General features: G+C 43.1%; 1 protein-coding gene across 2 annotated transcripts in view; it reads left to right on the forward strand.

Annotated features, from left to right (window-relative positions):
* Positions 1–15,843, forward strand: part of ALDH3A2 (aldehyde dehydrogenase 3 family member A2) — a 35,153-nt gene that overhangs the window by 1,142 nt on the left and 18,168 nt on the right. For both annotated transcript variants that reach the window (XM_018561454.1, XM_018561455.1), the window contains exons 2-5: positions 7,327–7,496; positions 12,033–12,264; positions 13,644–13,729; positions 14,742–14,950. In XM_018561454.1, coding sequence (XP_018416956.1) covers positions 7,341–7,496; positions 12,033–12,264; positions 13,644–13,729; positions 14,742–14,950 — 683 coding nt within the window. In that variant the 5' untranslated portion in view covers positions 7,327–7,340. The remainder of the gene's footprint in view (positions 1–7,326; positions 7,497–12,032; positions 12,265–13,643; positions 13,730–14,741; positions 14,951–15,843) is intronic.

Here is a 15,843-nt window from a genome sequence, read left to right on the forward strand (position 1 = left end):
GTCCCTGCGAAAGAAGAGGTACTATACCCACCTTTCTAGTGGCCCATGTCTCCCGCCCCTCCTTTGTTTTCAGTATTGTAGCAGCAACACTGATGGAAGCCCTTTAGGACCCAGTCACACCATATCCAGTGCGCTCTGGCACGGTTCAAGCCTGGAACGCACTGGATCACATAGATCAGGCCAGGCAGCGTTCTGGGGCTGGCGAGGGCATATTGGTGCCATTCATGTCAATGCTACCGCAGACACGCCCCTCACCCGCACTCGAACGCAAGGTAGAGGAATGGCCTCCGTTCCGGTGCAGTGCGATCGGAAAAAAAAGTGCATGCAGCATTTCTTCCAATCAGGCAGCATTTTTTCCAATCGCACTGCACCGGAACGGAGGCCATTCCTGTACCTTGCGTTCCGGTGCGGGCGATCCAGTGCATGCCGGGCCCCGCACTGGATATGTTGTGATTGGGCCCTGAGGCCCCATTAACACCTGAGCATAGTACAAACGCGTTTTGTCTTTCCACATGTCCCTACTGATTTCAATGGGGCCCTGAACCTGTGACAAGCATGTGAACAGTAATGTATGTAGGAAAATCTGCCACTTTCTGTTTTTTCTCTGCGTTTTAATGCACGTAAGCGTTAAGGATAACTGTGCCTTTGCCCAGCTGTTAGGAGTGACTAACTGGTAAAAAAAGAGTTGTTGGTTTTTTGTTTTTTTAATACGTTTCCTAAACGCACTTCAAAGTGCCCAGTTTTTGCTCAAGTGTGAATGGGGCTTTACTGCGTACTATGGATTCTTCCTCCAACCGCTGCATCGGTACAGGACTTTACATTGATGTATTAGATGGAGGAGGGGACCACAGCACGTGGCAGCGGACACAGGTGTCTGACACTCCAGGATGTGTCGGATGTCCTAGAGGGGCAGATAGGATACACAGGCAAGGTGAGTGTAAAGATCGCACCAGCAGGTGCACAATATACTCTGTATAACATGCACCCACTGGCGTGTATTGATTAGAGGCAGTGTCATGCCTTATTATCATTCATCACACGATTTACTTTTTTTCGAACTTAATTGAAATGTCACATTTCATTCACCTCTATGCACTGCAGTATGTCGTAATGCTGCGTAGTGTGTTACAACAAGATGCCTAAAAAAGCAACCCATCCTACTTTTTTCAGAGCACACCAGCATGCTTCTTTTGCAGGGACCTTTGATCTGGATCTCTGTTGCAAGCTGACAGGGTCACTTTTATTCAGCAGGCGAATGTCCGGGGGAGAGTAAACATTGAGAGGAGTCAGAAGGCTCTTTACAGTTCAGGATAAATCCATCTCTCTTCTCCCTTGTATGGTGGCCAGTACAGTTATAAATACATTTTGCAGGTAAAGCAGACCTCATACTTTTTCCAGTTGCACATTTGAGCATTCATTTTTAGAGAAATAATCACATAACGTGCAGCTTGTGCAAAAGGGCGTCACACAGATGAGCCGAGGGTATTCTAAATGCAGCCCTGGACACAAGCCAGGAAATAACCATGGGGAAGAGTAGGCGTGCCTGGCAGAGAAAGTATGGCATGCATTCAATCTGTATTCTTAAAACACAATAAATAAACCAATCTGTATTTCTAGTCAGTGGGAGCCTGTTATGTAAGTATGTGATATAGAGATCTATATAATCCTATTGCACCACCTTAAAGCTTTAAAGTGGCAGTACTTTCTTTTTTCTTCTACGATCACTAGCCCTTTATTTGGTTTCTAATTGCTCTTTGAGCTGTGGATGGGCGGTGTTCTTTTGTTTTCAAGCAGTGCAATTCATAGGTTAGGGAGAGAAGACTCTGGAAACCTGAAAGGGAATTCTGTTCTTAAATCCACCAAGCCTATGTGCTTTTATTAAGTCCAAAGCTCTGATGTAAATCTTTAGGGAGGGAAGGGTATGGCTTTAAAAATGTGAATAAAGAGAAGAATACGTAACTAACAATTCCCGCAGGAGAGGTCAGTGGTGGCAGTTGTTATGTTTCTTTCATAACAGGTTTACTTCAAAGGTGCTGGGAGATGAACTTATTTACTGTAAGCTGGTGTTTTGTCGTGACAGTGATCACCTGGCAGACAGCAGTTCTGTAAAACCACTGCTCTGTCATAAGAATCTGCCTTTCTCCTCCTTCACTTATCTAAGGACCCTTTCACATCGGCAAAGTGCCTTCTGCTCAGCAGAGGATCCAAGAACAGAACCCCTGGGGAATCTGAGCCGAACTGGACATGTGTTCGTTCAGTTTTTATTCCACAGAGCTGAACAGACCCAGGTTAAGTCTACGAGCAGGCAGATGTAAACAGACGTGCGTCCATTTACATCCGCTTACCTCCAATCGGTCACGTTTAGATCCAGAAAAATGAAAATAGATGCAGACATTTTCTGTTCTTTATTTCAGACCTGAATGGACTCTGAGGTAATCGTTCTACATGCATCTCCCTGCCCGTAGACTAACATTGAGCTTCCATTTAGCTCGGCCTGAAAAAAGTGACCGGTGGATCTGAACGGAACGCCATGTAAAAAGGGCCTAACTATCAAGGAAACCAGTCAGAACCTCTGTCTCGCATAGAACCTGCCCTCAGCTGTTCTGGCTCTGCGACACACATAGTATTGTGTGTTGCCAGTGTTAAAGCGGAAGTAAAGTGAAAAAAGTAAATAACAGCTGGGAGGTTGGGATTTTTGGCAGAAGAGACATGCAAAGTCTTTTCTGCCAAAAATGTTTTTCCTCTCTCTGCCAGAGATTTTGTTTGTTTTATGTATGCTGTATGGCGCATCCACCGTGCAGTGTACACACATAGTCCATTTACAGCATCTTCTAAGAGTACTGGGAAAGATGTACCTCCTGTGCCCAGAAGTTACATCATCAGTGGCCACCCAATGGTCAAAGGGGACTTCTGAGAACCTGGAGGTGTTGGTGGTGATCCAGGACAGAGCTGAGGACCAAAGATGGATTTGACAGCGCTGGAGAAGGGCACACATGTAAAGTAAGTGTGCCTTTATGTGCAAAAACAAAAAAATTACGAAGCGGTTTGCTTCCGCTTTAAAGGAGAACTATGAGATTAGTGATTTCCACTCATCTCATAGTTCTAGCCGAGCTGTGACAATGAGACTGTCACAGGTCGGCTCAGTAGATCGGGAGGTTAGCGAACACATACCGGGTTCCCTCACCTCTCGATCCTGTCACAGCTCTCTGCAGTGACAGGGGGAGGGTCTGGATTCCCCTCTCCCCCCTCCGATCCTCCAGCACTGACTGGCGGAACGGACGGGGGAGGGGGCGGGTACAGCTGGCTCTGCCTCTAGATAGGCAGAGCCAGCTGTCACTCACGCAGCTGGGCGGATCCCGACGTCCAGGTCGGGATCCGCTCCGGCGTGTCAGCTCGCGGTATACTGAGCTTAGGGTAACGGGAGGACGCTAGTTTGTGTCCTCCCGTTACCCTAAGGAGAACTATGGGGAAAAACACTGACCCCATAGTTCTCCTTTTAAAGGGTTATTAAACCCTCCTTTTTTTTGGGCATATATCTACTGCTAGCGAGCAGTAGATATATGCAAAAAGTGTTTAAAAAAATGCTTTGAAAAGGGTTAATACTAACCTGTGTCATCCCCGCGCGCTCCCGTCCAAAAATGTGAAAATTCTCGGGCGGGTGCATGCACAGTTCACATTTTCAGCAGGGACGCGAGGAGAGACACAAGGTAAGTCTATGGACTTGTGCACCCGCATGCAGACACCGTGGGACAGGAAGTGCCAGCAAGGACAGAGGAGTCAGCGCTGGATCGGACACCCGCAGCAACGCTGGACGGACAGATGAAAACGACAGGAAAGAAGAAGAGGATCGGATTAAGAGACCTCATTTAAGGTAAGTGCTTTAACATTGGGGGGAGGGAAACAGATTTTTGACTTTAATGTCACTTTAAGATAATTTGCTGCGTTACATTTTTGTGAAGCCACTAACGAAGAACATTTTGGCTATTGGTCTGTTTTTATGGGAGCACTGCTGTGTGTTTAGGGTAGACCTCTTCTCAGAGAATATGGCTTGTTCAGCCTAAAAAATACCAATTGCCTGCCTGTCTTGCTGATTAAGTGGCTTTAAATCTTTCTGAGCCCTGGAAAAATGATGATTGTGAGTTCTAGCTTCAATTTGACTTTGTAAGTTAAATGCTTGTTCTGGGCCATTAGTCAGCCAGGCAGTCAGCAGTCCCATATTTCTCTCGATGTAAATCCATCTTTCAGCGAGCTGCAAGCCTGCTAACATCTTGTTGAAGATATAGCAAACACGCTCATCTGTAATCGGGACTCCTAGACTGGAGGTGAAAGTTTGTTTTTTGATATAATTACTTATATTGGCTTTAGTTTTTGTTGTTTTCAGGTCAGACCTTGCGTTAAGAGGAAAAGCAGTGCTGTTCATTTACTGTACACTACTACTCAGCAAGAAGCACAGCCTACATTATGTAAAGAGCAAATATGGTTACCTCTGTGTACATTTATATTTACAAACTATACAGCCAAACGAGGCTTTTTGACAGATAGTTGCTCATTGGTAATTATATTTGCTGGAAGGGTTTCCCTTTAATAACTCGTTGTCTTGTGAGTAAAGAGGTTTTCATTATACCACCATCATCACATTTGTCTTGAACTTTGGATAGTATATACAGTATAATGGATGATAAGGGTATCTTATCAGTTTTTAAGGTATGTGCTAAATCTGTGTCAAAGGTAAGAGCTGTGATGTAAGGGATGAGTAGACAAGTCAAAGATATTCTATCTTGTAGTGGAAAAAATAAATCATCCTTATATTACCGAGAATTCATAATGCTTTTTAATCCAGAAATAAACACAAGGTTAAATAAGTATCTGTAATGTATGGAAGCATGATGACAAGGTGTCCTGGATTCACCCTTCAAACCCTACATAACTAGAAACCATGACAAGCAGGGGTGATTTTTTTAGGGATGCACCGATACCGTTTTTTCGGTATCGAGTACCGAAATCGTTTTTTTTGGTACTCACCGGTGCAGTGTGCCCAGATTATCTGGAAGTCGGGTGGCAGATCATGCCCCGGCTTCCTGACTCACTGGGAAGCTGGTGTTCTATCGAAAGAATACCGGCTTCAGTTGCTGAGGCTGCCTGGCTTCCTGACCGATCAGGTAGACGGCTCATTACTTGCCTCCTGGCTTCCTGATTGGCTAGGAAGCCGTCTTCACTTGCTGCTAGGCAGCCTGGCTTCCTGACCAATCAGGAAGCCGGGAGGTGAGTCATGATGTGGCACTGGGCTTCCTGATTGGTTGGGACGCCAGGCTGCATGAGCGTTAAGAAAACTGGCGCATGGGGTGGAGGAAGGCTTGTGTAGAACAGTCATGTAGCAGGGTCTTATTATGTTGGACAGCCAGACATGTGTTTTTATTGACTTGTGTGATCACTTTGTTTAAAAAAAAAAATGGCACAGAACACTTTATGAACCTTTTAGTTTACTGGTAAAATTCTTCTTAAAGTGACTGTCACAATTTTTGCATTTGCCAGCAAAGCCATACCTGTAGAAGAAGACTTTTTAATTCTTACCTTTTCTGCTGCCCATGCCACTAAGCACCACCACATTTATGAGAATTCTTTGCTGAAGTACTGTGAGGAAAAAAAAATGACTCTGGGAGTGTTAGTCTCCTGGGTCCCTTGTTCTGACCCAATCTGTATTGATCTGGAGGTCAGCAGAAGCAACCAGTAAAAGCCCCGGAGAACCCAGGGGATCAACACCCCTGGAAGTGTAATTTTCCCTGTGGACTTCACTAGAAGATTCCTCCTGAACATTTGGTGTATATAAACTCTTTGCACGTATAGCTTTGCTGGCAGATTTTAGTGTAGCATTAGGGTTGACTTACATTTTTCTGTTCTGGCTGATGGTTGGCAAGCTTAATTGCATTGTGTCTGCCTGATTGCAGTACTTTGCACTACAGAGTGACCATAAAAGCTCCAGAGCCTGCACTTATAAGATTGAGGTATCAGTGGCATCTCCCAGATTAAGTCCTGGCAAATTCCTTCTACAGAAACAGAAGGTTTCATTGTAGCCGCGCGTGTAGGATCACAAAACCTGGATGGGTAATAGAGCATGTTGGTTAACGCAAATTAATTGTTATTGGGCCTCAGATCTGGAAAAGCACAAAATTGTGCACATATCTTTTTGTTGACTGTATTGGATTGACTCAAGCAAGCCGCACTAAATGCACAGCCTCTGGTGTGCGGTGCGAGAAACTAGCAGATATGCTGATGCCAGCTCATCTCATTGTTTCCTTTTTTTAATAGGACTTTATTGAATTCACAAATGACTTTTTATTCAGTTCTACAGCCACAGCGCAATGCGATACTATTGGACCACGTCGCGCCTCTATGCACTGAAAAAAGTACTGCGTGCACTGAACTGCGACCATTGAAAATAAAGCTATTGCCTTGTCAGTGTGTTAAAACTGTGCTGGAAAAGGTGGCCAGCTCAGCCCCAACTCATCTGGTGTGAATTAGACCTAAAGATGCCTTATTTATTTTTGAAATAATTTTCAAATCTCCCCACTTTAAGATTAATTGGTAAAATGTGGAAATCAATTAAGGGGTTATTGGATATTTCTGACTTTACAAAATACACTCCGATATGGGATAATGGGGTACTGTACGAGGTAAAAAAACTCCAGGGATCTGGAATATGGAAGGAAATGGGGATTGAATCATTGGCGCAAATCTATGATCAGGGTACTTTGTGCTCCTTTCAACAGTTACAGGCAAGCTTTTTGCTACCAAATGCTCAATTTTATACGGTAAACGGTACCTACACGGTACATCCAGGTGTGCGTGAGGTTTGTATTAATGTAAATGCAGTTATAGATACATTTTTTGATACAACTATGATGAGAGGTTTGATCTCAAAGATGTATGTGAATTTATTACCTGGGGTCCTGAATAAATCTCCTATGAAATGTAAATGGATTTGGGGCTTCTGGATGAAGCCCTTTGGGGGGAGGCGCTGCTTTCAATCCATCTAGTTTCACCATCTGCATTGCATAAATTAAGGCCGCTTTTTATCGTACATAGAACATACCAGACCCCTGAATTCCTACATAGGATAGGACTCGGGGTAAAATTCTAAATGTCCAAAGTGTGGGGGTTGAAACCTGGTTCGTGGATACATCTGCTGTGGCGATGCCCGAAGTTGAAACGTTCATTTAGCCATATAATATTTTACTAGTTTAGCATCCACTTGGCAAATATGATTGCAAACATGTTCTTTTCCAATTAAATGGGTCCTTCACCATTTAAATCTGCTACTCCTTTTAGCCTTACAGAACATCATGATGAAACAGATTGTGGACAGAGCAAGGAAGGCGTTTAACACCGGAAAAACGCGGTCATTGGATTTCCGTCTTCAGCAACTCCAGGCTGTGAAAAGAATGATCAATGAAAATGAGGCTGAGATAAAGAAAGCCTTGATAGCAGACTTGCACAAGGTATGTGGTTTATTTACTGTTCATTGTCACAATGCATAGAGGTCAAGACTATTGCCTAACAGTTTCATGTGATGTTAGTCTTTGGTAGTGTAATACATTTCAATTTTGCTTTCCTGTACTGTAAAAAGATGCCTGCAGATCTAAGGATTTTCCCAGCTCATTAACATTTCTACATTTATTCAATTGTGTAGTACTAAAAGAAATTCTGATTCTACACAACACTTCATCATTCTAGTTTGATGTAAAAATGATGAAAATGTAAGTCAAGTATTACCTTGATTGTTTGCTGTGCTTAGATCACCATCACACTCTTTGAAAGGTTCAAAGAATGATGTTCTATGCCCGCATCAGCCAATCAGATCGTTCAGTCATGTAGTCAGACAAGTCAAAAAATTATTCTGATCTTCAATAGAAGAGACAGGCGCAATATTCCAGCTAACACCTCTGTAGTAAATTGTACAAAATATGGCTTGGAAATAGAAGTGTGTAAATGGTAGTACAGTTTGCTTTGTGTTGCCTCTAGTGTTTTAGATAATGAGAAGTCATGGAAGTGTCATTTTCACTTCCTCAAACTTCAAAAAAATGAAATTCGGTACAATGAGCTAGTCCAACAGTTGACGAATATGGCAAAATTCCAACCAGAAAAATGTAATTGTCATCCAGCATTAATATACTGAAGAGCAAAGTGCTCACAGCTGTGGACTGCTATACAGGTTTGGCTAGCTGTGGGTGCATGCCCTCTCTCTGTATCAAACAGTCTACACCAGTGGTGGTCAACGTACTTGATATAGGGGGCTTCAAATGTGGCTAACATGCAACAACAGATGGTCGGACACTGCAAACATGCTTTAGGAGTAGTTGAAAGCTGGGGATATGCTTCAGGAGATGGTCAATGATTGTAGCACATGAGACTGCTAGAGATCACTTTGAGGGCTGGTGCAGACTTGAGCGATGCATCGCGTGATCGTGCAATCGTGTACGGTTGCACAAGGTGGTTGCCACATGGCCCCATTGATTTAATTGGGGGTTTTTTTAAACAATTGCTCAGGCGGAATCGTGGCGGGAAACCGCTCAATCTGCCTGGTGCGACTGGAGTGCCATTAGAAATTAATGGCATCGCCAGTGTGATCAGCGTTGGAGGGCAAAACGGTTTTGTGTACGATTGCCGCGTGGTCACGGATCGCCCGGGTGTGAACCTGGCCTGACTGCTCTTTCAAATTAGTGCATCTTCATTTGTGCTCTCTACAGCCCCCTTAAAAATGACTTGTGCCACAAACGATATTTCTCTCAGTGAGATCCATTATAAAATACAAGAGAAAAACAAAGAGATGGGCAGCAATATGTTTCCTTCACTGACCTGAGTAAGCACCAAAACATAGAATAGTGCCTGCAGGGATCCTGAAGGCTGCATGATAATGGCTAAAAGGGCCAGCGCTTGGGCATTAGGGGTCTACACCACTCAGGTGACCGATTTGGTTGCTAGGTAATTGGGCAATGCTTGTGATCGGTCACCTGACCCGGGTTCCTGACACTCATTGACTGACGGACGGCACAATGATCTTTGGTAATATATATGCGCAGACAACTCACTGCGCGTACACTGTGAGAGCCGGTCCCCTAGACATGAGCAGCCAGCAGGAAGCAACTCAGATCCATGGATGACACGGATCGGAAAAAAGCAGGTAGATCTCGGGCAATGCAAGATCACCACTACGGACAAGATATTTTACCAGCATGCATCTGTATCATGTGTTCAGCATATAGCTAATTGCACCTGGGCAGCATGGTGTGAATCACGTCATTAGGACGTCAGAGGAGGAGGTATTAACTGCATTGTGATTGGTGGTTTGATTTTGTTTCACCTGTATTTATTGTTTGATTTTGTTGCTTGACCCACTCTCTGTTTGCCTGAGGACGGGACCACAATGTCGCTAAGGAGATTTGTGTTATCTCAGTCAATAAACAGCATTGACTTTAATATCATGGAGTGCGAGTGACTACTTTTAATCTAGCTCACAAAATGAATCTCCTCACAAGCAGCTCCAGCCACACTCCCTCCTTGGTGAGCCAGGAGGAGAGAAATCACAGATCATATATTAGTGTGGGAGAGCTGAAGAAATCCCAGCTCCTTGCAGAGTCTACAAGGGAGGATGTGTGGGCGGAGACAGAAGACCCGCCCCCAGCATGTTGTAGTCCTTCACATGAACCAGCACAGAGGGTGGCTACCTTTCAACTGCCATAGGGACCATGGAGAAGAAAAGTAGCCATCCTCTGGCAGGAAGTTGTGGCTGGGGAAAAATAAAATGGATTTCGGAGCATTTAGAGCTGAACAATGACAAAATAAGGTACAAAGTAATTTAATATGCTATATTTATTTTTTAACTTCTGAGTTTAGTGTCGCTTTAAATCAGTGGAAGTCTCTTTTACTAAAACTTGGTGGAAAAACAGTTTTTTGTTTTTTTAACTTCCATTCCATTGTGTAGAGCATGCTCCTACTTATTTTTTTTTTTTTCAATGCAACAGAACAGAGTGGTGTGAACTGGTCCCATTCACACCCATTTATTTTTTGGGTTACCTTCCATTGACATCCATTGTGAAAAAACGATCACAATGGATCTGGTGTGACTAGGGGCCTCAATTTTTTTTTTTTTAAGAGTGGGAAATGGGTAAAACTTATGTGTTACTGCAGTCTGGGGTTGTGTAGGCGACATTTCCCATCACTTACTGCACTGAGTAGTGGGAGGCTGAAACGCCAGTCAGCTTTTTATTACTGTGTTTCCCTCTAGACTTTCCCTTACATTATGTCTGGTGAGACTGTGACCGCAAGTGAGGGTAAGTGTCTAAGGCCCAGACAGCAAGAGCCCAGCAGGTGTTTGAACCTATCCCCTCTTTTTCCAGAACTTAAAAAAAAAACAGTTTGGGCTGTAGCTCTAATAACACTCCTAACACATAACCTAGAGCAGTACACTGATGCTAATATTTACACTCTCACTTAAAGCTATGTACTCCTGTAATCAAAAATTCACCATAAGCATACAATTCAGTGTAATATACTGGGGGCGGGGTTGAGCTCTGTGCTGAGAAGAGATCCTGACAATACTGTCTGGATCCTCCTCTGCCATTGGGCGACAGCTTGTAGGAGCTGCTGTGCGTTCATGAGAACCCGTGCAGACGCTGAGCGCACATCCTATCAGAGTTTATTCACGTCAGGTGACAGGTCTATGGACACTTGCACATCCATCCTGCAGTTTGTCTTTCATTCCCCCTTTCCTCCTCACTATTGTCTCCGGACAATACACATATCACATCGGCACTAAGACCGCCAGTTCACTAAGCCCTCCTCCCCCCTGCTGTCTTGGGAGATACATAGGGAGAAGAAGAGCTAAAGACGAGTGAAGGAGAGGTGGGGCAAGAACAAAGCTGAACTGATGGGTCTTACTGCCGATGTGGTATGTGTATTGTCTGAAGAGAGCAGAAAGACAAACTGCAGGTTGGATGTGCAAGTGTTAATTCTGATAAAATTTACCCTGAGCTGCTGCGCTCTACAAGTTCTCATGAACACACAGCAGCTCCTACAAGCGGCTATCCTTCAATGGGAGAGGAGGATCCAGACAGTATTGTCGGGATCGCTTCTCAGCACAAAGCTTAGCCCCATCCATATTATATTACACTGAATTGTAAGCTTATGGTGCAATTTTGATTACAGGCGTACATTGCAAAATGTATTCCTGTATCATAAGAAAACTATTTTCTTATCTGCTATTTAAAATGCAAAAAAGGTGTACCCCATAGTTCCTTTTAATGTTAAAATACGTCCATACCCTAACTGAACCTTTTACCCTTATTCCTAACTAGGGATGCACCGATACTTTTTGAGTACCAGTGCCGATACTTGGCATTTTCATGAACTACCAGGGTTGCAGCTGGGACCTGGCTCTGGCGCTCCACCACTGTCCTGAATTCATTAGTCTGTATTGTTTTAGAAAAACTGTCACATGACAATAAACAAAAATGTATCAGTACCCGTACTTGTGAGTACTTGGGCAAGTACCAGTACCTGTACTCACAAAAATGGTATTGGTGCATCCCTGTAGTTATATTTATAAAAATAAACTTGTACATTAAAACAGAGATGTACAAATCCCAGGAGCTCCGTGTGCTCCTTTTTAAAAATGAAAGCTGCCTCCTAACTTTTACATTTTTCTCCAGTCTAGTCTTGGCGCTCAAAGTTGGCGCTCAAAGTATCGGTACTTGTACTTGCACCGCGTACTGTACTTGGTATCGGTGCATCCCTATTCCTAACACTTAAGTTTGCCCCTAAAGGGATGTACTTGCCTTATCAAGAAGTGGAAAGCGTTAGTGCTGTGCCAACTGTTGGACCTATATAGATTCTGTAAAATTAATATTTATAATCCAAAGGTGATGAAAGTAGGCAATGCTTTATATTGGCTCTGGTTTAAAGGAGGGATAATGCTGATATATGATATATAAATAATTAAGGCCTAATGTTCTAAGCAGTTTTTTTCTGTTTTCCAGAATGAATTAAGTGCTTACTCATATGAAATATTGGGGCTCTTGGGTGAAATTGAATTGACTATTGACAATCTCCACAATTGGGCAGCACCCCGACATGTTCAAAAGACTTTAATGACCATATCAGATGAAGCGTACATTAACTATGAGCCTCTTGGAGTTGTCCTGGTCATCGGAGCGTGGAATTACCCATTTGTGGTTTGCTTGCAGCCTGTAGTGGGCGCCATTGCAGCAGGTACAGAAATGTTGTTCGTATATTTCTATCTTAAATCTACCGTATTTGCCGGTGTATAAGACGACCCCCCCCCTACTTTTTGTGTTAAAATATAGGTGTTGGGCTATACTCGTCATATAAGACGAGTATAGTACCCGGTTTATAAGACGACCCCCTGTCTGAACTAAAATTGTTTTAACTGATTAACTTGATTCTCATGATCAATATTTATAGGAGGCAGATTCTTTGATCTAGGTTTCCGATCCCTCCTCTCCTCTCCTCCTTTTAATCACAGAATATCTTGTATTCTTTAGAAAAAAATTAGACCTTTTTGTGAATGTAGGATAAAGGAAAGGGGTGGGTGATGCAACCGGAGCTCTGTACTGCTTGGGAAGCATCATTTCCTCTCTTTAGTGTCCATAAGCTGTGTATTCTGTGCAAACAGTTCATCCCCACACAGCTACCTCCTAATGTATCACTTGTCCCTCCCTTTTGGATTGTAAGCCCTAAGAGGCAGGGCCCTCCTTACCATCTCGTCCTTAATTGTATTGTGATTGTAATGTCCTCCCTTGTATTGTAAAGCGCTGCGCAAACTGTTGGCGCTATAAAAATCCTGTATTATAATAATAATGCTGCAAGGTAATTTTTTTCTACTTTGCAGCAGCCCTCTGCATATAACACACAGCTTTATAAAAATGTACATACTCTGTACAGTGTGTAAATTATTATACTGCCGGGTGTGTGGCTTTAAATATGACTCATGGCACCACTAAATGGAGTTTCTGGGGCCTCCGTCTACCCAAAGCAGTTTTTCCCCAACACCAAACCCATGCACCACAGTTGGGCCACAGAGAAATTGTCAGTGGTTACCTTCTTAACACAGTTCTACACAAGGTTCATAGATTTGGGGATCAAACAGCAAATATCATATTTTAAAGTGAAGCTTTCCCCTAAAAAATTGCTAAATGGTAGTCTGTGTAGTCTCTTCTGCCATAAAAGCTCCTTTCTAATTTCAGCAATCATTTTTTTTTTCTGTATGCTGAGCCGTGCATGTGATGCTCGGTGCACAGACGAGATGAAGTAACTCCCATGCGCAGCAGTTGCATCATGCCGGCCAATCAAAAGGGCCAAAGACGCCGAATGTGGAAGAAGGGAGAAGATGGTAAAGCTCCCATAACATGCTAATATGCTGCACTTACTAGCATATTATGGCTAAAGGCTCCATGGGGCTTTTTTAAATTATTTTTTTATCAAACATGCCTTCACTTCTGCTTTGATTCTATAACTGTTACATTCATTTTGAAAAGCTTTTGTAAATGAAAGTGTTCTGCTGTGCCTCTGTGTGGATGTGTCCATGATACCGGGTGCTATTTATGTTTTGCTCCTCTTTATCTAAAAAGGTAACGCTGTGGTCATCAAACCTTCTGAAGTCAGCGAACACACAGCCAAAGTTTTGGAGAAAATTATTCCTCAGTACTTGGATAAGGTATATCTTGGTTTTTGAAAAGCTAATTGCACGACGGGTTTCCAGTTTGAAATTCTGCACAACTGTCTTGTGCAGTTACACATTGTCCCAGTCACAGCTGAATGCTAGGGTTGTGGTGAAGGGGATTGACACCAGTGGATATATAGCCCACAGCTTTATTTGAAAACAGTGAATACTGTTGTTTTACTCCATGTCTTTTTAGACCAAATCTGTAGCAGAGCTGCAAACGCAGTGCATTTTTTTGGTGCGCTTTTGACGTGTTTTGTTTTTTTGGGGGGTTTTTATGCTTAAAAAGGGCTTTCAGGTACAGTCCAGTGCGTTTACACGCATTTTGGTGCGTTCCAGACCAGAAAAAATAGTGCGTGCAGCATTTTTTTTCCCCGCACCGGAATGGACTGCACTGGTGTGAACAGAGCCCAGAGATGCCATTCAGGTGCAGACAAAAATTGTTCTGGTCCGGGTCTGGTCTGGACATGTGAACTTGCCCTTATCCTCATAAGAATGAATGGTAATGCACAACATCACATGCATTATTCATCTTTGTGCTCTTAAAAACACATCTAAATGATGGATCTGTCAATCACGCGTACAGTCTGCTTTCGGATTCATTTGACCGTGCGTCCAGGGAGAGTGAAACACTACTGCTTAGGTGTGAATCCGGTGTGTGCGTGTGTGTGTGTGTGAGTGTGTGTGTGTGTGAGTGTGTGTGTGTGTGAGTGTGTGTGTGTGTGAGTGTGTGTGTGTGTGAGTGTGTGTGTGTGTGAGTGTGTGTGTGTGTGAGTGTGTGTGTGTGTGAGTGTGTGTGTGTGTGAGTGTGTGTGTGTGTGAGTGTGTGTGTGTGTGAGTGTGTGTGTGTGTGAGTGTGTGTGTGTGTGAGTGTGTGTGTGTGTGTATATATATATATATGTATCTGAGAGAGTAGTATGTAGTATTCTACCTTTTTTGTTTGCTTTCAGTAAATATATTGGAAATTATCCACATGCTTACTGTTTTGTTTTTTCTTTTCTTGAAGGACCTGTACCCTGTGGTGAATGGTGGAGTGCCAGAAACAACAGAGCTACTTGAACAAAGATTTGATCACATTTTCTATACAGGCAATACTGCTGTTGGCAAAATAATCATGACCGCAGCTGCTAAAAATCTGACTCCGGTGACCCTTGAGCTCGGGGGGAAGAGTCCATGTTATATTGATAAGGACTGTGTTATTGATATTGCTGCCAGGTGAGTGAGTGCATTCTGTTGCTGAGAATAAAGATCAAAGGTAGGATAGCCTTGTGTACTCTATCCTTTCTACCTTTTTGCAAAATCTTCTTTTAATGAGCACATGCTGATGTGCTGCTCTTAGGGTCATAATCCACACATAGTTCAAAGGTACATCTAAAAAAATATGCAGTAAGGACCTGTGTCCAGTTTGCCAGAATTGTGCATTAAATGCATATGATTTCCTTTATCTAATTCACTAGTCTTTTTATTTCTGTGTGTGTCATCATCCTGACTATTTACACAACACTTTACATACTGTACAATGACATCAGTCACTGCCCTCTAAGGACCTTACAATCGAAGGTCTGTATCTCACATGCATGTGTATAACTACACACGTACCAGGGCCAATTTAGACCGTGGCCATGTAACCTTATCATTCCTTGATCTTATATTGTACTCACTGCCTGACTACCCCAAGGCCCAATGGTATTAGCAGGCTGCAGCTCTTGCCTTCTGTCTAGCCTACTTCATTCCCCATGTACAGTTTGAACACAGGCACCATCACCGTTTTAATAAAAGCACCGGCACAGGACTGGACTCCAAAGGAGGAAAGACTTGGAACAGTGATCTTTAAATCTTGAGGTCAGATACTCAGCCTTGATCCTGTGTAATAATGCACAAATCCCCATGACAATAGCCAACTTTTTCCAGGCTCTGGAATGTGCAACCAATGAGTCTAGTGGATTTTGTCCCTTTTTTGTGTTTTCTGCATTTTAACAACGGTTGAGTTGATATCAGCTATATAGGAGTGCATTGTTTTGAGTAAGTCAATCTGGGCTTACATTGTGGAAAGAAGCAGTAAAGCACACTCAGTGTATGACACTGCAAATCAGGAAGTAAAGCACAAG

The sequence above is a fragment of the Nanorana parkeri genome, unplaced genomic scaffold (assembly GCF_000935625.1).
Source record: "Nanorana parkeri isolate BGI_ZX_2015 unplaced genomic scaffold, ASM93562v1 scaffold525, whole genome shotgun sequence".
NCBI lineage: Eukaryota > Metazoa > Chordata > Amphibia > Anura > Dicroglossidae > Nanorana > Nanorana parkeri.